The sequence below is a fragment of the Triticum aestivum genome, chromosome 7D (genome assembly GCF_018294505.1).
Source record: "Triticum aestivum cultivar Chinese Spring chromosome 7D, IWGSC CS RefSeq v2.1, whole genome shotgun sequence".
NCBI lineage: Eukaryota > Viridiplantae > Streptophyta > Magnoliopsida > Poales > Poaceae > Triticum > Triticum aestivum.
The window spans coordinates 507,379,504-507,403,604 of record NC_057814.1 but is presented as its reverse complement, the minus strand read 5'-3'; the positions used below and the strand labels follow the sequence as shown (position 1 = coordinate 507,403,604).

Below are 24,101 nucleotides of genomic sequence, written 5' to 3'. Positions count from 1 at the left end.
GTGCGCGTTATCCAGATAAAGTTGACTTCTCCGAGGCGATGCTCTACCGAATCATGTGCCTGTCATGTGTTTGTCTGGTCTGGTTTGGATATATTTAGCCATGGGTATGCATGGTGAATGATGCAAATTTAGGTGTTCTTGGTTTGCAAGTTTTCCATTACTAGGGAGAAGGAGAAGAGATTGATACCTCTTTTGGTTAGATACCGTTCATGCCTATCTGAGTCATAACACCATCTTTTTTCTGGAAGTTGCTACATTTTTCTTGTACTAGCTAGCTAGGAAGTTGCGTTCATTTGCTTCACCTTTTGAATGTGTAGAAAAATTCATCACATCATCTTCACACATGTCTTCAATGGAGAGGATGACTAGTTAATGTTCATCTCATTTTGTGCGGTGCGAGTGCGATTGCTAAGAATTTTCAGTTGCCTTGGTCCAAATTGAAGAGTGTTACTAGGGGCAGGTGGGGGTAAGTACTTGTGCAAGCTCTATAATAAATTTAGAAAAACTAGTCGGTGTCAATGAGACAAGGGGGTGATGTATGTACCCGGGGGTTTCACTAAGTGCAACGACGACAGGTGGATAACAATGGCTAGCACATCATCAAGTTTTTTCAGAAGTCTTCGTCAGCTCACTTCCCCGTTTCCTTTGAAAGCTACCCTTGTGGCCATGGAAAATTCATAACAGTGTCGTGTGCATTCGGACTACATTGATAGGTGCCGTGATTTTACTTGTAGTCACTTCGTTCATTGACGCGTGCTTTGTTCCTGGCGTTTGTGTGTTTTTTCAGCTCGGGGGGATGCAGTGGGACCCGACCCTGACATTCGCCATCCGGCCGAAGCGTAGCCAGGACTCCGGCGGAGAAGGGTACGGCTCCGACGACGACTCGTTCAGCCCGAGGAAGCAGCTCCGGAGGGCCGGGTTCGAGCTCGGGCGGTTCGACCGGGGTGTCCGGTGGTCTGATGATGAGGGCAGCAAGTCCAACACCCGTCCGATGACGCCGACCACGCCACCGATCAGCCGGTGCCGGCCGTCCAGGAGGAAGGGCATCCCCCACCGCGCCCCGTTCTACGGTTAGACTTCCGGTGGAAACCACTCTGCACCAAAAGTGACAATGCTACTACTAGTATTGCAATGCAATGTGTGTCGGTTGGGACTTGGGACTGAGTAGTGAAGTGATCCAGTTAGTAAGATCACTAGCTAGGTATTAGCTATATAGCATGCATGGTATATATACTTGTATATATATACATATACATACACACAATAATGTAGGTGGAGTGTGTGTAAATATGATATATTGGCAAAGGTTGTCAAACCGCATAAGGGCATGGGGCATGGTACGGTGCCCTGTCTCATGCAGAAAATAAGGTGAAGAACGAAGAAGGGGTGGTAAGAAACACAGCTAATAGAAACATAGCTAGGGTTTTAGCTTGGGTAGGGTCGAGATGGATATGTGAAAAGTGATAATCATCATGTATATGTCTCGGTTTGTAGTGGTTAATTTGGCTGTCTACCCCACCCAATGTGTTTATTAGCGTTGCGGTGTGTAGTTAATTCAAGGTCAGATAACTTACAGGAACATAATAATTTGTATATACAGTTATATTGGTATTGGCAGAAGAAAGATAAGGACTTTGCCTCGAGCATGTGTTGCTGCCGCTGCGACTATTGCAGAGCTACATATACGTTTCAGTAATGTCTGTTTCGCAATATATGAATTATGCGCTGGCGCTTTCTCCTGATTATGTACTGCAAGGCGTTCATTTCTGAAGGTTTTGAACCATCAGATAGTCATTCCAGTGCTGGTACTATGACGGCAATTGTTGCTTCTTCTAAAGTTGTAAGAGCAACTCTAGCAGATCTGCTAAAAATGTGTACCGTAAATTTCGTTTGCGGTATGCTCTAAAACACATTTGTGGTATTGGGCAAGACACGGCAGAAAATTTAAAATGAGTTTCACGCTACAAAGTTCACCACTGGAGTTTATCATGAATTTCATAGCATAAGGACATAGTTCAAACTAATTTAAGCCCAGGGATTAGCGGCTCAAGGCTGGACGCCGAGGTAGAACTACTTCGCCGACCTCCGGAGAGCATGGGCGTAGGCATGCTCTTCCTTGGCGGCGGCAGGACGCTCGTCGGTGCCTTCTTCTCTGGCCGTCACCGTGCGCTGGGCGTCGAGGAGCTCATGATCCACTTCCCGACACCTCTTGCTGTGTAGGTAGAGAGCTACATCGAGCTCTTCGAAGCGGGCCCACCCGTCCCGGCTGCCGCTGCGGGACAGGCGGTCGCGCTCGCGCGCCTGCTTCAATTGCCATGATTCGATGCATGCATGACTGGAACTGTCGGCCTTCGCGTCGTGTCGGGCGCGCTTGTGCAACGGTGATCCGTCGCGGCCGCATGCCCACGTAAACCTCCGGCCGTGGATCTTCGAGAAAGGGTGAAAAACGTGTCGAATCACTCGCCGGAGAAATGAAGAGAGACATCGAAGGAGGGCGAATTGCGGCGGAGGGGGCCGGAGAATATCCGAGACAAGAACCCGAAAACGCCCCACCTCATAGATACAGCGATGGAGGGGGCAATTTGCGGGCCGCTCGTATATTTTTTACGGCCCGGAAGAATCATACCGCACCTGTTCGGACCCGAAAAGGCAAAAACCGTAAAACCGCCAAAAATATACAGGTTGGCGGCGATATAACACATATGCTAGAGTTGCTCTAAGAACTTTCTTATACCAACCTAGGCGAGCTACGCCACACATGGGGCTCCCTGGACTGGGCCGGCCTAGTAGCTAGTTGTACCAGCAGTAAAAATTCCCAAAAAGTAGCCCGCCTGTGATCAAAGGTCCTCCCGAACGCTAGCCACATTCAAAAAAAATCAAACATGTGTTTTTGAGAAGTAAAATAATTTTGAAACGTGAATATTTTTAAAAAATTGGAAATACCAAACATTTTTTAATATGTGATTTTAAAAAAATAATGTGTTTTTGAAATTTTGAACAAAATTTGGAAACAAAAACATTTTAAAATTCCAAAAAAAGATTGATAAAGGGAAAATGGATCTGTGAGGAATTTTTAAAAACTGGAACATTTTTTTAAACTCCACACAAAATTTGAAAACACGGGATTTTTTTATTTGTGAGCATTTTTTGAAAAGAAAGATATTTTAAAAAAGTTGTGAACATTGTTTAAAAAATACGACCATTTTATTGGAAATACGAATAATCTTTCAAATCCGGAACAATGTTTGAAAATTTGAAAATTTATATATATTTTAAAATTATAAAAAATCATTTTTGGAAAAAAGAAAAAGAAACGTGTGAAAAGAGGGAATGGAAAAAAAACTCATGAAAAAGCGCAAAGAAAACAAACAAAAAATGTATCCTACCTACTTGGGCTGGCCCATCTGCGGTTTGATCGCTGTTCGGCTGCGCAAAGCAGCGGCATTTTGCTGCAGTGAGCGGCGTATTGGGTTGCCACAGTTAACGTGCATTTTTCCTCCAAAAAAAAAGTTAACGTGCATTTTGTTAACTGGCGCCTGAAGAGTTAAAAAATGGGCCAGACCATCTAGGTTCAGCGGGAGGGAGCTATTTCCGGTTTTGGGATACTTCCCAGTCGTGTTTCTTTTTTTCGTTTACTTTTTTTCCCTGGACTGGTCTTTGTTCGTTTTTCCTCCTTTTATTTTCATTTTCTTATCTTTACTCTTTTTGTATTTTTCTTTTTCTATTTATTTTCACTTTTTCGAAAATGCACAGACTTTTCAAATTTGATGAACTTTTGTTTTCAAATGAACGATATTTTTTTAAATCGATGATTGTTTTTCAATTTTGATGAAATTTTTTCAAATTTTATGAGCTTTTTCCAAATGTTAATGATTTTTTTTTCAAATTGATGATTTTTTTTCAAATTTCATGAACTTTTCTTTGAGGAGGGGTTGCTGGGCTTGGCATTGGACCTCCTCAGGCCTGGTTCTAGGGAATTCAATCCACCGAGTGTTTGGGTTTTTGTGATTCCTAGAAACCTTACATTTTTTTGAGTAATAAAGATGGTTTAGCCCTAGGAAAAAAAAGAGTTAATTACATTTTTAGTACATGAACTTGTACGGCGGGTACAAATTCATACATAAAGTTGAAAAATGTCACAAAATAGTACAATAACTTGCGTTTGAGGTACATTCACATACATTTTCGTCCCGGGCTGTTATCTCTGTTTACTTGACAAGTGAAGCCGACGTATTCGAACCAAAAACCGCACAACATTGACATAGAGAGGCTAGCCAGTGCACAAACTGTTACATGCTATTTAATTTGTCATAGTCTCCTTCTTATATAATTGATAGAATTGTTCTTGTTCTTTCTTCATATAATTTTTGAAACCAAATCGGCGTGACTCCCGGTTCAGATTTTTACAGACGTACTGCCCCTCTATTGGTTCATCAGCTGGTTTTTTTAGGCACTATAAATTAGGATGTATTCTTTAGTAAGAGCATCTATAATCAGACCCTTCATATTTGCCCTAAACGTCCGGACGGGCTGCCTGGGCACTGTCCGTATCAAAAAAGGCCACCCAACCGTGCTACTCATATCCGGCCTAAACACCCGGACTGACCGACACTCTCCATATCAGGCCATATATGGGGCAGATATGGGGAGTCCCGGACGGGCCTGGGCATGCCCGCCAAGTAGGACTGACCGATGGTGTTCGCGCCAATTCGGTCATATCTGCCTCCCCTCTCCTTGCTTGAGCAACACTTTTCTCTTCTCTGTCCACCCTCCTCTGCATTGTCGTCATCGGACTTCCACCGGTATCGGTGCTCCGCCGCTCCCAATTCAGTGCTTCGCCACCGGAAACCCCAACGCACACCGCTGCCGACCAGCTCGCCACCGAACAAGGTTGCCGCCACCAGACCAGCGGGCCCGGGGAGAGGACAAGGCGAGCGTGCGCGCGTCCGTCGCGTGTCCGCGCGGACGCAAATCCGGCTCAAAAATGGGCCGGGAATGGGTCGCCCGCGGACAAAAAGCGGACGCACCGAGAGATAGATTGCTTTAGCTGTACATAATTTGCATCCACCAAGTTGTCAATTTTTGTGTAGAAACTTGGATCTTAATGATCCCCACAAGAGATTAACAAAATGAATGTAAGTGGCAGGGATTAGAAGAGATAGAAGGGAAGGGAATTATGGAGATTGGGTGAGGGGGTGTAACCGCTTTTTTTCGAGTTAATAACACTTTTAGTACATAAACTTGCACGGTGCGTACAAATTCATACATAAAATTGAAAAATGACATAAACTAGTCCAACAACTTGTGTTTAAAGTACATTTACATACATTTCCGTCCCTAGTCGTTATCTCCCTGTTAACTTTGCGTGGTCTCTAAGAATGGGCCCACCTGTAAGTGGGAAATGTTCTAAAAAAAATTGTAAGTGGGAAAAGAGGAAGAAAAAATAAAGAAGAGTTGTGCGTTGCTCCCGCAAGACTAAACTCGAGAGTCCGCGACAAGCACGTGATCGACTAGCCAGTGAGCTTTAGATGGATATAGTAACTTTAGAGCAACTCTAATGGGGCGACTCATTTCGTGTGTCGCTGTTCGTTTGGATCAGCGTGGACAGAAAAGTCGGCCCAACGCACCGACCAAAACGATCGGCATTGGTGGAGTAGTCATCAAGCGACTACTCCTCGCCGATCTTGGCGAGCTCACCGTCAAGGAGGCAGCGGCGCTTGGTAGCCGTCTTCGCGGTGGTCACGGAGTGGCAAACGTGCCCGACGAACCACAACGCCACCAAATGCTCTGGGGTGTACTATGATTAATAGAGATTTTATTTACATTTTAAAAAGATAAAGGACATTAGTGCTACAAGCTGAAGAAGCTTCACCGCTCAAGTAAAACAGAGCACAATAGATAGACCGCCTGACCCAAACATTTGGGTGAGAAGTTCAATGTGATGAATGATAATATTTACCTCCCCAGTAATTAAATAAATCCAAACATAGAGATGTATGTCCTCACAGCCACGGGGGCATTTGAATTATTGAGCCGCAAAAGCGCCAATATATGAAAATTGGCTATTGTAAGGTTTCTTTTTGTTTTGAAAATATTAACATTCTTATTAATCCTAATTTAAAAGGTAGTAGATAAAATAAGATAAATATAATAAAAATTATAAGGAAAAAGGTTGGCTTTAGCCGACGAATCACATGCGAATATCCGCCGTCATGTCCGTGGGATGCGTGTCCTACTTTTCCTCTTCGATCTTTTCTTTCTATGTGACGAATGGATAAGACTACCCACAATAGGAGTAACATAGGTAGTAACATCACATATATCTAGATAAATAGATGATGTGGCAAGCAATAAATGAAGAAAGAGAGACATGTAGTAACATAGCTAGTTAGACTAGCCACAGTGGGAGTAACTTCAGCGGTAACTTCAAGTCCAACTCAGCAAATTTGTCTATGTGGCAATGAGTTAATGAAGAGAGAGGTAGTTCTAGTAACTTAGCTAGTTACTGTAACATCACACATATCAAGGCAAGATGAGTCTATAGCATAATAAATGAAGTGTTGCATGTTACTACACATATGTTACTTCCCACTATAGAGGTAGTAACATAGAGTAGTAACATGCTCATGTTACTACTCTATGTTACTATCCATTGTGGCTAGTCTTACTACTAGTATGAGTAACATCACACATATCAAGGCAAGATGAGTCTATAGCCTAATAAATAAAGTGTTGTATGTTACCACACATATGTTACTCTCCACTATAGAGATAGTAACATAGAGTAGTAACATGGGCATTGTTACTACTCTATGTTACTACCCATTGTGGCTAGTCTAAGGAGCAGCCACTCAATCGCTAGATCTGATGTGGCCGCTTCTTACTGCACGCTTTCTGCAATAATGTCTCTGTTGCAAAAAGAATTGCAACAAGACCTCTGTTGCAAAAAAATGCAACGAGATCTTTGCTGTAAAAAATATTGCAACAAGACGTATGTTGAAAAAAAAACTATAACAAGACCTTTGTTGCAAAAAAACAATGCGATTTGACCTATGTTGCAAATTTTTTTGTAACAAGACTCTTGTTGCAGAAATTTTCTTCAACACAACCTGTGTTGCAATGGTAGAAGGTGACACCTGGCCGCTCAATCCACCAGATCTGACGGCTCGTGAGGCAGATCCATCGATCGACGCGTAGCAGTGCCCTCATACCTAAAGTAGTTTTTTTTAGGAAAGACCATCATGGCTAGCTTTATTAGAGAATAATTAGACCGCCCACAAATTTGTTGACAATACAACCCGGAGGCTTGTCATTCCAATTTTTACAAATTTATTACAAAAGCTAAAGTGAGTTGTCTAGATAGACGGAAATGTTTTACTCCTCCATGAGAAACTCTTCTCGTGACACCGTGAGGGGACAGAAGAGAATCCTTACTAGAGGAGGACACAAAGCTCGCAATTTCCCCAAAGAAGCCGCATCTGGATGAGCTTTATTGGACAGAGAAGAAACCAGAGAACAAAATCATGCCGCGATGTCAACCCCTCCGTAGGACACCGCTGGTCATGTACATGAAATAAACACAGAAACGAAGTCCATGATCCGGCCATAGTTGAAGCTCCACATGCCCACCACCTATGCCAAACAATAGTGTTGGCAAGGATAGGACGGGGAGGCCTTTTCCCTATCGCGCCATCACCTCACTACCGCCAGCTAGATAACTATTAGACTTAACCCTATCTAAACTTAGGGCGACCAAAGACTACACAGGCACCCCACACTAGGGTTCCCCCCGCCTTGTCGACGCGACAAGGCATCCAGAGACGAGGGGAACATGCCGCGGTAGAAGCCATATAGAGGACCCTGGTCACACCTTTTTTTTCTTTGTGGCGAGGCGTACATGTTCGTATATGTATGGTTGTTGGATGCTGGAGACGATTTATAAGCTGCACAAGCTCTCAGTTAATTTCTAGGGTTTGTGTTCTCCCTTCCTAGCCCCCGTTCTGGTGACGCGTCTAGCATCGTCGATGGGCGTGTGGAGGTGTGTCTTCGGTGGATTGCTTGGATCTGTTCGTCGTTCGTCCATGTTCCTGTGTCTTCAGGTTGGATCCTTCGATCTACACTCTTCATCGGCGGTGGGTGCGATACTGGTGCGTTGGTTCTATGGGGACTTAGCACGACGACTTCCCGACTGTCTACTACAACAAGGTTTGCCCGGCTCCGGCGAGGGAGGGGCGATGACAGCGGCGCGCCTTCGGCTCGCTTCAGTGCTTGTAGTCGTCGCTAGGTGGTTTACGGATCTAGATGTAATTTTTATTATTTCTAGTGTTCGTTATACTACCATGATTGAAGATGAATAGATTGAAAGTTTTTCCCGCAATTTTTTTTCTAGAAGTAAAGTCGCTCTTACAGTAATTAGGTTGGCAAATACTCTCATGGTCCCACAATATAAGACATTTTTGCAAGTTATGTCGGATTCTAATAACGTTTTACATTACGGGATGGAGGGAATATATAAGATCCTAATAACTTTTCTTTCTTTTGGCTGTAGAATCCTAAGACTAACCACAATGAGAGTAACATAGGTAGTAACATCACACATATCAAGATAAAATAGATGATGTGGCAAGCAATAAATGAAGAAAGAGAGCAAAGTGTTAACATAACTACTCCCTTCGTGCCAAAATAGATGACCCAACTTTATACTAAAGTTAGTACAAAGTTGAGTCATCTATTTTAAAACGGAGGGAGTAGTTACTAATAATATGAGTAATATCACACATATCAAGGCAAGATGAGTCTATAGCCTAATAAATAGAGTGTTGCATGTTACTACACATATGTTACTCCCCACTGTAGATGCATGTTACTAGTCTATGTTACTACCCATTGTGGCTAGTCTAAGAACTTATCCAATGAAGTACACCAACCAACTAAACTAACCACCGTCCACTAACGAACCCAGCGGTTCCAACCTCCAGGAAACTCGCCGCCCCGATCGTCAAGTCGCACACTTCCTATCCAAGAAAGAAACTTTGAAGGGGACGCAGCGACCATGTCCATGGGATGGGATCGATGCTGTGTCTCCTGAAAGAAAGGTGTGGTTCCCAGCAGGAGCCGTCAGGCTTGAGAGTTCAGAGCCGTTGAGGTCACTGTCGGCCGGCCGCGGCGCTGGCGATAACATTTTCATCAGATAGAGATCAGCCCTAATTACTTTACAGTATACTCCAGATGGGCGCTGGTCTGCTGCCATCAGCAATTCGGCATGTTGCAGAAGCGCGTTTGGGTTTGGGGATTGATTTGAATTTTGTTTTAAAATCGGCGTAGGAACGACGCGAAGGAAGCAGGGGAATTGATCAATTTTGGAGGCGGAGAAAAACTTCGGTGCGGTCAAGTGCGGGTCACGTCCACTGGCATCAGCAGGAGACGTGACAGGGCTCCACTTTGAGCTATCCGTTCTGGAGAAGTATTTTTTTTCTCCTTTCACGTGAGTCCCGTTGCATCGATCTCTTTCACCACTGTTATCACTAAACCGTCTGATGAAACCCGCAATCAAGGCGGTGTTGGAGGAGACACAACTTTCGAACTTTCAGTTTCTACTACACCGGGAGCGCCATGCCGTACATACAATACGTTGATACGACATTGGTCCGCGGCCCTTGTTTACGACTCACGACAGGCAGGTGGAGTGTCCGGGATGTTGCCCCGGTCTGATTCGTTCAACGGTAAGGGCTTCATTTTTGGTGAGCCACCTTGAAGGTCCGCAAAGCTGCATATCAGTGATGTAGCCGCGTCGAGCTCGGGTGAGGAGGTGATTCGTCATTCTTTTCTTCGGTGGCTGTTGTGGTGGTGCCGGAGGCAGGTGACAGGCGTTGGTATCAAGCTCATAGATGTTCTGCTATCTTTTCGGTTTTGTCATGTCGGTCTTTACGTGACTTGTACTTTGTTCTTTATGATATGAATGAGATACGTATTACCATGAAAAAAAAAGTTGAGAAATACCGTTCGAAGTGTACCCCCTCCAGTAGGACGACGCCCGTACATGCAACCAGAGACATCTAGACGTTCGAAAAAGAAAAAGAAGCGGAGACATCTACTAGTAGTACGACTGAAGAAAAAGTGGGAGGGGTGTGATGCGTGCGCGGACATGCAGAGTACGGACATATTTTGGAAGCTGAGAGGCACCGGGACCGAGTCGCACCTGCACCCCAAGAAACCTGGAATGATGGATCGGGCGCATGAGGAGAGAGAGGACCACGCCAAGAAACCTGCTTCCTTCGCCCACCGATCCGCTACAGCCGCGCTAGGTTGTCTGAGATTATGTTTGTTGGAGTCAACGATCGATCGGGGACAAGGAGCACGAGGTACTCCAATGTCTGAGATGGCTGTAGTAGTAGTAGTAATTTCGTTCTGTCCTGGCGCCGCAAGATCGATCAAGGCATCAAGCCTTCCCTGCACGTGGTACGAGGATTTCGCGCCATCTCCCGATCCAATGCACGCACTGTACTCCTTCCTTCTTATTTTACGGGCATACCTATATGCTCGCAAGCTGCAAAGCATGACGCACGCACGGGCACGGAAGATCATAGCGCGCGCACGAAGAAGAGACGCAACCCAACCAAACGTCCCGTGCTTTCCGCTTCTCTTTCACCGTGCGTTTTGCGCGGCACACGGTTTTACGTGCATTGTGACCCTCAGCGCGGCCTAGCTAGCGAGCTACGACGGCGCACGTACGCGCGGCAAAACAGGAAAAACCGGCCGGAAAGTGAAAGCAAAACCCGTCGCGTAGGCTGCAGGCTGATACGAATACGATACGCACTAGTGGAGCGCGCACCAGCTGTGGCGGCTGACCGGACCGGCAGTGCCGCCGCTCGGGCCGCACAGCGCGCCGCACACCATCCGCAAAAGCGGAAAGCGGCAGCAGAGGCGAGAGAGAGAGAACCCGCGGTTTCGTGCGTGGCGGGCCCGTGAGTCAATCACGCGGACCCAGCGAAACGCACGGTAATTATAAGACACCAAAAAATACCATATATTTTACCTACTATACGTGGGAGTAGGTCGTATGATACGTACGTACGTACATATCCAGAAGAAAACAAGGTGCGGCGATGCGTTCGGTCCGCCGCCGCGTCAGCGCCCACGCGCCGACCCCGGCCGGCCCTGGTTTTTGTTTCCGTCACTCCCCTTCTTTCCTGGCTCCCTCGCGCTTCGTCCGTGGAGACTTTGCGGCCCGGTCCCTACCGAGGTGCTGTTTTACATGACGAGGCGGGTGGCTTTCTTTTTTGGGTGAGAGGCCAGGCGAATTTGTGGCTTGACAGTTTGACTACGAAATAAACTATAGCAAGATTCGCCAGGTTGGCTTGGATGCAAAATATATTTTCTGGCCACGGCCTTTTGGCTGACTTTGGAATAATGTTAACTAATGGTACTATGTGCAACATACAATTGGTAGTACAAGAAAACAAGATTTGCTTTGGCTCAAGACAAGAAATAAACAAAGGAGTCCTCCATCCGTCACCATGAGAAACTGAGAATCAAGGAGTCACAAGCTCACAAATAACAGAAAACCAAGGGAGCTAAATGCATGTGCATTTTAATTTAATTCGTTTCCAGATTCAACCATGTCCCTCCTAGGCTCCTATCCTACTGTCGTCCACGTTCGTTCGGCGCGTGGTCTATATATGCATCCTCTTTCCGCGTCCAGTCGTCACCAAACACCAAAACCATTCAACCGTATTTAGAAAACCGTGGATGGGATCAGGTCTCTCTCGCAACCACCGGAGCAGCGTCGCGCCTCAGCAGCAGCCGTCGTCGGCCCGCGTCATCGCCGCCGACGGCTCGCTCACGGAGTTCGCCACCTCCTCCCCTGTCAGCGTCTCCGACGTCCTCGCCGCAGGCAATGCAGGCGGCTCGTTCTTCCTGTGCAATTCCGACGCGCTCTACTTCGACGAGGACGTACCGGCGCTCGGCGGCGGCGAGCTGCTCCGTCCCGGCCAGATATACTTCGTGCTCCCCGCGGCGATGCTCGGGCGGCCCCTCTCGAGCGCCGACATGGCGGCCATGGCGGTGCAGGCCAGCGAGGCGCTGGCGGCGAGAGCGCGGCCGCGTGGACGAGGCGCCGGCATCAGGAAGGTGCGCGTTACGCCGGTGCACGCCGAGGGCGGGCGTGGCGACGTGGACGCCCAGGTCAACGCGAAGCTGAACGAGAGGACCCTCGGGGAGTACTCTGTGAAAGCCTCAGGTAATCAGGCGAAAATCGGCAAGAAAGCTGCCGTGACGGCATTTCCGCCGGCGAAGAAGGCGCTCAAGCAGCTCAGCACCATCGAAGAGGATGCCGAGTGACGAAATGCTCATAAGAACATCGCCAAGCGACGCCGAGTGATAAAAATGGAAGGAAATTACTACAAGACTTTTTATAGGATTTTTGGCGTCTTTTTTTTACTCCCTCCGTCCCATAATATAAGAACGTTTTTCAAATTAACCTAGCTTGAAAAATGTTCTTATATTATGGGACGTAGGGAGTATTAACCATTTCTTGGAACAACGATGTTGGTGAGGAAAATTCAAAAAGGTAGGAGTAGTATATGAGAATGTCGTCTGGTTCATTTGCCAGTGTACATGTATTTGATAACAAAAGGAAATTAAATGCGGTCCTGTATATATGATTTGTTCATACTTCTACTGTTCTTTTGAGGGACATATATCTACTTTTCTTAATTGTGCTAGGCTAATGGTCAAAGGTGGTGGTGAGTCTATCTCTCCTTTGTTGAAGGAGCAAACTACAATCTTAACATGTTAAGGTACATTACCGAGCTTGATGAGTTGAAGCGTCCAAGACCGGCAGTTCCCGCACCTCCCAGACCTATTCGGCAACACATATCATGGCAGCCACCTCGTGTGTGGCCAAAATAAACGTTGACGGCGGACTTGCGTAATGGGGAGTCAGATGCATCTGCAAAATATGTATGAATCATAAGGGTATTGTTCCTGAGATCCTCAGCTATAGTCTTCCCCAACATTAACAACTTGGCAAGCCTTGAGGCCCTTGCGTGCCGAGAAGCTCAAGCCTGGCTCACAATCTACTTCTACAGAAGGTTATTATTTCATGTGACTGGAAAACAATGGTATAAGGGCATCTCCAACACCGACCAGTAAACCTCCCGCAACTGTTCAGACCGTGGAAGTCATCCAAGGCTGTTGGGTATATAACCCCGAGGTATGACCCGCCTAGGAGGAGCCGGGTTATACCATTGGTGACTCAATATGAAGAAGGCCCAGATAGGTCCAAGAAGATGAACATGAAGACTGGCGGCGGCTTACAAGGTGGGCTTGTTGAAGGCCCAAGACCCGGCGGACATGACCATGACCCGGAAGGTGTGAGCCACGATGATGACTTGCCTTGTAAGGCAGGGTGACTTAGAAACCAAGTTGGTCACGTTGTGTGATCTGACTTGGACTCTTGTAAGCCTCGGGGTCTCGACCTGTGTATGTAAAGGCGAGACCCTGCGGCGAGTTAGGGGGAAGAAAACAATTGATCGAAAGTTAGGTCAAGCGAATTCGCTCCCTTGTAATCGATACTCAAGCAATACAACTAGAAGCAGGACGTAGGCTTTTACCTCGTTGTGAGGGGCCGAACCTGGGTAAACTCGTGTCTCTTGTCCCGTTCAACCCCTTCGAGTTAACTAACGTCGCGATGGCTCCACGCTTAAGTCCTTTTGCTAGGACATTTGTTGTGGCAACAAAACCACGACAGTTGGCGCCCACCGTGGGGCTTGAACCCACGACGCCAGTTGGCGCCTACCGTGGGGCCAGAGCACGGTGGTTTACATCGACGACGCTGGCTGGAGCCCCGAAGCCGACTCAATCGAGTACGGGTACTGGGTCCCCTTCGGCGGGATTCACGTTTTCATCGGCAAGATCGACGAGTCAGAGCCTGAGCCGGACATCTGCACCAACATCGTTGAGACGGCTCAGCGCGCACAACCCGCCAGGATTCAACCCGACCGGAAGTGGGTTTTCATTGGCTTTGTTCATGGGGCGGACCTTGCAGAAGATTCTGCATATGGTGGAGAGACGACCATCTATTCAGGTGATGAGTCCTCAACCGGGGAAACAGAGTCAATCTATCAGATTCAGGACGGAGGGCTTGGGGGCTATTCCGATGGCGACAGTATTCTAGACCCTTATGAGCTGCTGTATAGGGCTGATGTCTTCATGGTTGGCACTGCGCCGGTTCTCAATTCATCGACATCGGTAGCTATGACATCTGGATCAACGGCTGCTGCGACAGCTGGGGCTGGCAGCTCAGCGCGGCCGCCAGCTCAAGTTTTATCAGAACTCTTGGGCACTTTGGCAACTCTGTTAGCCATAGAGATTACTGCGACGAATCAAGCACAGCACAATGCAGAGGTTGCAAAGGTACGAGATGAGGTGGCCAAAGCCCAGGAGGATCTTAATGCAGAGAACATCAGGATGACAGAGGAACGGGCCCAACTGGATGCAGAGTCACAGCGGGTAAGGGAAAATTCTTTTTCGTTTGAGCTTGGATCAGGATGAGTTCAACACTGTGCTTTGAAGGAGATACCACACCCGTCTGCCTTTGCAGTATGAGGCACGAAATCTGTTTAGCACGCCTGATGTGAGATCAAGTAACCCGCCAGGTATGACCCGGGCTACAGAGGCGCCGGGGAGTGGAACGGTGGCTCAGCCTCGACAACCAGACTATATGCCCTTCTTTATGGTCTATGGTGTAGAGGCGGTTGTCCCAAGTGATATCCGTCATGACTCGCCCAGAGTGACGGCTTATATTGAAACTGATAATGAGACGGCTCGACAGAACGCAATTGATGCTCTGGATGAAGAGCGTGACCTTGCGGCAGCTCGTTCAGCAATATACCAGCAAGACCCGCGTCGCTATCATAGCCGCAGAGTTAAGACTCAGGCGTTTCAAGAGGGCGACTTAGTGCTCCGGCTGATTCAAGATCAAACTGACATCCATAAGCTGTCTCCACCTTGGGAAGGACATTTGTGGTTAGTAAGAACCTCAACAATGGCTCATACTATCTCACTGATCTACGTGAGCACAAGAAGTCACACACCTCTGAGCAAGAGACCAACAGGCCGTGGAATATATATCTTTTTATGATCAAATATAATAAAGCCGGCATCCCTGAAATATTCGGGGCCTTTGTCGTTTCATTTCTGTGTATCTGAGTCTTTATTAGTTTGATCATAAGGTCACTTGGAGGCTTCCAACCCACCAGGTTTAGCTTTCATACCCTCTTGACCAGGCATGAGACGCCAAATTATGAGTTATCCTACCTGTTTGCAACTTGCTACTCCGCTAGGTGACCTGCTAAACTCTTAACAATCAATCTTTTTAAGACCCTGAACTTGTTAAGGTTAAAACAACGGCTTGTGTCACGTGAGAGCCGGCTTACAGTGAGCTAGGATACACTCAACGACTGTGCGGCCTTGAAAGCACAAGGCCTATGAGCCAACTTGTTTGGTCTTATCTTGGAAGACGGCCTAGCAAGATTTGAGATTTGTTGCATTTATTTTGGATTTTTATATGTTTTATTTAAGTTTTTTTATTTTTGTGCAAATTTTGAAATACCGGGTCATGAGGCTCCGGGTTATGATGATCATTTTTGTGAATTTTTGGGTTGTGACCCGCTCTGGCTTTGGACTTTAAGTCCCCGATATGATTAATTGGAATGGTTGTCGCCTTCGGGATTGTCATCCACACTGGCTGTTGATTTCTAAACCTCTAGTATGATTCGACTATGCAGGACATGCAAAACTTCAGATGAACACGAGAGTCTTGGTACGACTCATATATATATGATCACAACAGGCTTGTCACAAAGATTAAACTGACGGATCAAAGTTAGGATCAACATGCACGAAGGCATGACGGGGTGGACCATTGTTTTAAAGCTACCCTATTACAAGGCTTCCAACTGAGCCAAAAACATATTGCATCAAGTGTTTTGGAGCTACACTCCTACAACCCGGCCTGAGAGCCGCCTGGATCATCGTCGTTAGGATCAATTTTCCTCGTGGCACCTTGAAGACTCCGGGTCATCCTGCGTCGGTTCTTCCTCTTCGACCATCTGAAGGTCAGCCGATGTCCAGTCGATGACGTTTAAAGCTTTGAATGTGGCCTAATCATTTAGTATAATAGAATGATCAACATCAGGGGCAAAGATATGCTTACGCCGAGGAGGAATGAGATTGACAACATCATGAGCTCGCGGCTTAATCTTCTGGTTGTTCTCGTAATAGGCCAGTAGCGTGTAGTGGTTTAAGTTCAAACCTTCAATCAGCTTGCAAGCCACATACCACATCTCTCGGACACAATTATTGAAATCTTGTTCCTCAAAGGCAGACCCGTCATAATTGAACTCTAGACAGCCGATGGCTATTTCAACCGGGTCAAGCTCTGATTGCCACGATTTGGCCCGGTCCAGAGCAACAATGGCTCCGGCTCGGGCGACTAACAACTTGTATTCTATGACTTGAGCCGGTGCTGTTGAGAGCTGATCTAGCCCGGTCTTGATCTGAGTTGGAGGTTTCTTGCCACCTGATAGAGCAACAAGGCTTCGCAAAGTTCCAGCATATAGCTGCCCAGTCAACGAATATACTGCTTTGAGTTTCATCATCATATCTGAACCAAGGCTGGCGCTTCTGGGGCCTGTTCACAAGTTGCCAGGCGAGTTAAAAAGTATGTATTGAGAATTGCCAGGCGGTTTACAGCAATATCAAAACATATGTCGAAGTGCATATAAATTTTACCAAAGATGGTGGCTGCCATGTGGGTGATGTGTTGTTTTAAGCCGACAAGCTCATCAACAACCGGCTTAAGTTGTGCTTCCGCCTCTTCGTCGCGTTTGACTAAGCCTTCCTTCTCAGTCTCAAAGGCGGCTCTTTATGTAGCAAATTTAGCCTTGAGTTCGTCGTTCTCCTTCAAAGCAAGCTGGAATTTGGACTCAACCTTCATAGTTTCAGCTTCTTGATGCTTAATTTTCTTTGCCAGCTCGTCATGCTCCGACTCTTTCAGATTTAAAGCTTCCTGAAAAAAAGATGGGACACGAGGATCAGAGTTGACATCAATTTAAGTTATTCTCGAATAATTTGTAAGTCCCGCGGACATTGCAAGCAATATGCTTGGCACTTGGGGCTGATGTGGGTTATTTTCAAATTTGAAGACCCGACTCATCCTTGTCAGGTTAAGCCGGACCTGGAGGGCTACGTATGGTTTTATTCAAAATCAATAATAAGAAGACCCAGCTCATCCTTGTAAGGATAAGCCGTCCCTGGAGGGCGATAGCTGGCTTATTCAAAGTAAAATGGCTTCAAAGCACAACTCGTCCTTGGTAGGATAAGTCGGCCCTTGGGGGCTAGGTGACTATGCATGGCTGAATTAATGCAAACGGGTTTAATTTGTACCTCATACTTCTGCCTCATCAGGTTCACCAGGCTAGCTTCCATGTCACGGCTTGCGTGCACGTGGCTTAGATAGCCTGTGTGCAACTCGCCAGGGTTAAATTGTGCACAGTCTTGAAGGTCCATGTTGAGCTTGCCCTTGATGGCGGCTGGCGGCTCTTGTTTGGCACTATGTTTGGCCAGGATAGTGGGATTTCCCGGTTCTGTGTAGCCGGTGCCAGTGATAAAGACATCCTCAGTGGTCTTTTCGAGGGGGATCTCATCAGCTGGCCTCGGAGGAGATGTCAACTTAGGACTCGACATGTCTTGGTGAGTAGTCGGATTGGCCTTAGTGTGCATTGGTTTGATGACTACGGCATCAACCTACGGTGGTGGGTTATCAACAAGATTGTCAGGATTTTCTGGTGTCTCAGTTGTTTCTGGCATTTACCTCTTTGGCTGAACAGTTTGGGATTCCTTGGAAGAACTACACCGCTGTGAGAAGAATACAAGAATTCATGAATATGTTGTTGCAAGTTATGTGTGAACAAGTACAAATACTCACCCAGGGGTAATTTTGAAGACAGGCATCTTGGTCCCTGTAGAATCGCCAGAAGATGAATGAGGCGTTCCCTGGTAATTTGAGTCGGAAGAATTAATAGGATGACGAATAAGACCCGCCTTCGGAAAGGAGAGAGGTGGATTATGAGGCACCTCATTACGGCGTTTGCGAGGAGCAGGAATGTTGGGTAAGCCGGAGTTGAGATCTCGAGTACAGTCACTCCGGGTTGTACGTCTTGAATCATGCTGCTGCTTCTTCAAAACAAAATTGGGGTCCAAATGAGCAAGAGGGTGAGAAAATCTTATTTTTCGGATGACCCGCCGAGTTCTCTTTCTTGGCAAAGGATTCGATTCAGAGGAGACAAGTATTACCTCTGCTGTGTTAGCCTGGCTTGTTTCTACATCATCCTGAGAAGAGTCAGCGTCAGTAAGTTGCATAAAAAGACGACCAAGGGAGTTGAGTTCTACCTCCTAGTCATCCAGCTTGAGAAGATCTTCAGCCATTTGTTTCTTAGGGCGGCCTGGAGCATGGACTTTGGTCTTAGGCTTCTTGGCTGGGGCGGAGGCTGCTTGCAGTTTCTTCGTCCAAAAGGCGGAGTCAGCCTGGATAAGCACAAATGAGGTTAAAACAAAGCATAATGCAGAGATAACCTGTATTGAATCAAATAAAGATAAACACTTACAGGTGGAGCTAGATTTTGTTTAAAGAATGGCGGCAGACCAACTTTATTATAGTTCTCATGAGACTCGTCAAGCAGGGTCCTCATGGTTTTAAAGACTTCTTCAGTAGTAAAGTTGTCTATCGTGAACCGTTGAGGGTAGGTTCGCCAGAATATTCATACATTAAGTTGGGGCGGCGGCTTAAGGGGAGTATCTTCCAAGAGACCCAACATCGGTCAAGTCAACTCCAAGTAACCCATTAGCCAATAAAGCTTTAGCCCTCGAGAGGAATGGGAAGGCCACGACATGCTCTTCTGGAATAATCTTGCTTGGCAGGTCAAAATTCATTGGAAGACGCTCAGCTCTAAACTTGGGCAAAGGGTTTTTTGTGGCTGGAGCGGTGTTTTTGCAGTAAAACCAAGTGGTTACCCATCCCTTGGGGTGACTGGGTAAGATGGTGGAGGGAAAGATGTTGTCTCTCCGTCTTTGAATAGCGATTCCACCTAATTCTTGACTCGGACCATTTTTGCATTCAGTCTGGCGGTTTATATAAAAGAACTCATTGAAGAGGGGAACAGTGGGTGCCGTCTGAAGATAAACTTCGCAGAAGATTTGGAAGTGGCAAATATTGGACACTGAGTTCGGCCCTATATCTTGAGGGTGCAAATTGAAATAGCGGAGGAGGTCTCGGAAGAATTTAGACCCAAGTGGAGTAAACCCTCTGAGTATGTGATCAGTAAAGACTACAATCTCATCTTCCGCGGGAGTAGGGGTTACTTCCCCATTGCTAACTTGCCATCCAATTTCTTGTTGAGAAGCCAATAAGCCTTGGCTTACATAATCATCAAGGATGTCTTTGGTAACCAGAGAGCGTTCCCAATTGACGACAGTCATTTTTGGCGGCTAAAAGTCTACGGCCTGGAAATATAAGGCGTAGAGTTAATGTTTCGATGGTAAAGTTGTTTAATGGTTACAGTATTGATCACCTATAGCTAAGAGTTGCTTTAACTATGGAATGAAGCTAGTATCAAGAAATGAGCAGTATATTGCATTAAATACAGAAGCATGAATCGCCAGCATATTGGCGGCTTACAGGTTCATGATTAAGCCGGCCAGAGGCTGGCGGGTTGCCAAGTTAAATCTCTCAGTCAATAGTGGGCAAGGCAGTTGTCAACAGATCTGAGATTGATGAAAATTTTGTTAAGTATGGGACAAACAACTTTCACGATTTATGCCTATAATTTCGGATCTACGGTGACTCAAAAATGAAGGAAAATGGCTAAACCTAAAGCACGACAGTGAAGAAACTAGAGACCTGAGCATTGGTTTGTCAATAAGATGGGATCTGTTCGGGATATGAATAAAGGGCTAAGTACTACCGTCGTGCTATTTCTACTTAGCTTTTGGAAAAGATTATATGTTCTAAAGCAATAGATGGTTGAACTAGGTCGAACTATGAATAACTCCGACAAACCCTATGAATGGGATTGATCTAATGCGGATCTGAAAAAGGGGGAAAAGAGTACCTAGAGGTGTTGATGAAGAGCGGGAGTGCACTGCCATTCTCTAGTCCGGTCAGGTTGATGCAGTGGCCCTTATTGAAGTCGCTGGTGGGGAACGGTCGGAGCAGTGGAAGCTTGTGCGCAGCGGAGCTTGCGAGGAAGAAGAAGAAGAAGTGAAAGGGGAAGAGGTAAAAAGTAAAAAGGAACCTCCTAGTGCCTATTTCTAAGGAAAAGTGCAAGAGTAAATGGCAGGTGCGGAAACCGAGGAGACGTCATGATTATCTAAACACTGGAGGCGTCTCGATTCTCGGACGATCAATCAATGCAAGATCCATTGTTATGTCATGGATTTTTTCTGGATTTACTTTGTGTGATGTCATGGCGGGTTAAAATGATTTGTTCAAGATTAAGCTTTGAAAGGAGGACTTGCCAATCTGAAGCAGTGAAGACTGACATGAACAAGTTCAAATCAATCTAGGGCCTAATGTTGGGGATATAATCCCGAGGTATGACCCGCCTAGGAGGAGCCGGGTTATACCATTGGCGACTCAATATGAAGAAGGCCCAGATAGGTCCAAGAAGATGAACATGAAGACTCGTGGTAGCTTACAAGGTGGGCTTGTTGAAGGGCCAAGACCCGGCGGACATGACCATGACCCGGAAGGTGTGAGCCGCCACGATGATGACTTGCCTTGTAAGGCAGGGTGACTTAGAAACCAAGTTGGTCACATTGTGTGATCTGACTTGGACTCTTGTAAGCCTCGAGGTCTCCACCTGTGTATGTAAAGGCGAGACCCTGCGGCGAGTTAGGGGGAAGAAAACAATTGATCGATAGTTAGGTCAAGCGAATTCGCTCCCTTGTAATCGATACTCAAGCAATACAACTAGAAGCAGGACGTAGGCTTTTACCTCGTTGTGAGGGCCCGAACCTGGGTAAACTCGTGTCTCTTGTCCCGTTCAACCCCTTCGAGTTAACTAACGTCGCGATGGCTCCACGCTTAAGTCCTTTTGCTAGGACATTTGTTGTGGCAACAAAACCACGACAGTTGGCGCCCACCATGGGGCTTGAACCCACGACGACAGTTGGCGCCTACCGTGGGGCCAGAGCACGGTGGTTTCGATTTCTTGAAGGGCAATTTCCCAGGGATCGAGGGATACGCTATGGGGCGGATGACCAAGAGTCGTGTGGCAAGCTCTACATCGACGACGCTGGCTGGAGCCCCGAAGCCGACTCAATCGAGTACGGGTACTGGGTCCCCTTCGGCGGGATTCACATTTTCATCGGCAAGATCGACGAGTCAGAGCCTGAGCCGGACATCTGCACCAACATCGTTGAGACGGCTCAGCGCGCACAACCCGCCAGGATTCAACCCGACCGGAAGCAAGTTTTCATTGGCTTTGTTCATGGGGCGGACCTTGCAGAAGATTCTGCATATGGTGGAGAGACGACCATCTATTCAGGTGATGAGTCCTCAACCGGGGAAACAGAGTCAATCTATCAGATTCAGGACGGAGGGCTTGGGGGCTATTCCGATGGCGACAATATTCTAGACCCGTATGAGCTGCTGTATAGGGCTGATGTCTTCATGGTTGGCACTGCGCCGGTTCTCAATTCATCGACATCGGTAGCTATGACATCTGGATCAACGGCTGCTGCGACAGCTGGGGCTGGCAGCTCAGCGCGGCCGCCAGCTCAAGTTTTATCAGAACTCTTGGGCACTTTGGCGACTCTTTTAGCCATAGAGATTACTGCGACGAATCAAGCACAGCACAATGCAGAGGTTGCAAAGGTACAAGATGAGGTGGCCAAAGCCCAGGAGGATCTTAATGCAGAGAACATCAGGATGACAGAGGAACGGGCCCAACTGGATGCAGAGCCACAGCGGGTAAGGGAAAATTCTTTTTCGTTTGAGCTTGGATCAGGATGAGTTCAACACTGTGCTTTGAAGGAGATACCACACCCGTCTGCCTTTGCAATATGAGGCACGAAATCTGTTTAGCATGCCTGATGTGAGATCAAGTAACCCGCCAGGTATGACCCGGGCTACAGAGGCGCCGGGGAGTGGAACGGTGGCTCAGCCTCGACAACCAGACTATATGCCCTTCTTTATGGTCTATGGTGTAGAGGCGGTTGTCCCAAGTGATATCCGTCATGACTCGCCCAGAGTGACGGCTTATATTGAAACTGATAATGAGACGGCTCGACAGAACGCAATTGATGCTCTGGATGAAGAGCGTGACCTTGCGGCAGCTCATTCAGCAATATACCAGCAAGACCTGCGTCGCTATCATAGCCGCAGAGTTAAGACTCAGGCGTTTCAAGAGGGCGACTTAGTGCTCCGGCTGATTCAAGATCAAACTGACATCCATAAGCTGTCTCCACCTGTAATCGATACTCAAGCAATACAACTAGAAGCGAGACATAGGCTTTTACCTCGTCGTGAGGGGCCAAACCGGGTAAACTCGTGTCTCTTGTCTCATTCAACCCCTTCGAGTTAACCAACGTCGCGATGGCTACATGCTTAAGTCCTTTTTCTAGGACGTCTGTCGTGACAAAACCACGACAAACGCGGTCTTGTATCGGACCACGGCGCGGTCGTGGTGCGTTTTCGCCCACAAACCAGAGACAAACTTTGGGAGGTTTGCGGGAGTCCGGATCACGCCCGCTTCTGACCACCCTGGCCCACGAATAACCCCTCTTCCCTCCTGGTGTGCTCCCCGTTCAGCGCCAGCTGCCCGCATGCATGCTATTGTAGAGCGCGCCACTTCGCATTGAAGGCGACTCAGGGCAGACACGACTTCTCACTGCCTCCGCCATTGGAGCGGTGCGTCGACCGAGGGTGCCTCCCGCTGCACGCCGGCTGACATGCCTCCTCGTCACATTTAAACGCCTCCACTAAACCCGCGTGGAAGCCGAGAAATATACTCCAGCCACACATCCATTCACAAGTATGCCAACATTAAACGCAAGGTCGGGCAAGCTCCTCCCGTACGCCCTCTATTTAAATGAGACGAGACATCTGGCAAGAATCGCACCACTCCGCTTCTCCCCATCTCCTCCTTCCATCATATTCTCCACCCTTTCGATGGTATCCGATGAGCAGCAAGAGCAGTTCTCCAGCATAAAAGCCAACATGTTGGCCCGCCGAGCCCGATAGGTACGAGCGAGAGGCAGCTCGCTGCTCCACCTCCCTCTCCTAGCCCGACGGTGGTTCAACAACTCGCCGCTCCAAGGCAGCTCACGGAGGAGTGGAGATTTGCTCCAACCCGGCTCGGTGGGGAACACGGCGGCATGGGCATCGACGCTGCCATCAACAACGTCCTATCGTACCGTGCCTCCCATGCCTGCGATGCGCCATCCACCATCGACGCACACGTAGTCGTGCCATGCAGGCGAAGAAGGAAGTCGGCTGTGCAGATGCTGACGAGGTGGCGACCCACACGTCCGCGCCCGCTTCCATCATCCAGGAGAAGTAGAACACGGGAGACCATTGATGACCCACAAGTATAGGGAGTCTATCATAGTCCTTTCGATCAGTAAGAGTGTCGAACCCAACGAGGAGCAGAAGGAAATGACAAGCGGTTTTCAACAAGGTATTCTCAAGCACTAAAATTATCGGTAACAGATAGTTGCGTGATAAGATAATTCGTAACGGGTAACAAGTAACAATAGTAACTAAGGTGCAGCAAGGTGGCCCAATCCTTTTTGTAGCAAAGGACAAGCCTGGACGAACTCTTATATAAAGCAAAGCGCTCCCGAGGACACATGGGAATTACTGTCAAGCTAGTTTTCATCATGCTCATATGATTCGTGTTCATTACTTTGATAATTTGATATGTGGGTGGACCGGTGTTAGGGTGCTGTCCCTCCTTGGACAAGCCTCCCACTTATGATTAACCCCTCTCGCAAGCATCCGCAACTATGAAAGAAGAATTAAGATAAATCTAACCATA

General features: G+C 47.3%; 2 protein-coding genes across 3 annotated transcripts in view; both read left to right on the top strand.

The window, feature by feature from the left end:
* Nucleotides 1–1,643, top strand: part of LOC123167559 (protein RGF1 INDUCIBLE TRANSCRIPTION FACTOR 1) — a 4,816-nt gene extending 3,173 nt beyond the window's left edge. For both annotated transcript variants that reach the window (XM_044585393.1, XM_044585394.1), the window contains exon 5: nucleotides 788–1,643. In XM_044585393.1, the coding sequence (XP_044441328.1) occupies nucleotides 788–1,075 (288 nt within the window). In that variant the 3' untranslated portion in view covers nucleotides 1,076–1,643. The remainder of the gene's footprint in view (nucleotides 1–787) is intronic.
* Nucleotides 1,644–11,720: 10,077 nt separating this feature from the next.
* LOC123167374 (uncharacterized) lies at nucleotides 11,721–12,670 on the top strand. Its single transcript, XM_044585218.1, has one exon. The coding sequence runs from the start codon at nucleotides 11,749–11,751 to the stop codon at nucleotides 12,337–12,339; it is 591 nt and encodes a 196-aa protein (XP_044441153.1). The 5' UTR covers nucleotides 11,721–11,748; the 3' UTR covers nucleotides 12,340–12,670.
* The last annotated feature ends 11,431 nt before the right edge of the window (nucleotides 12,671–24,101 follow it).

Coding starts and splice junctions, on each gene's coding strand:
- LOC123167374 (XM_044585218.1), top strand. CDS start 11,749: ATGGGATCAGGTCTCTCTCGCAACCACCGGAGCAGCGTCGCGCCTCAG.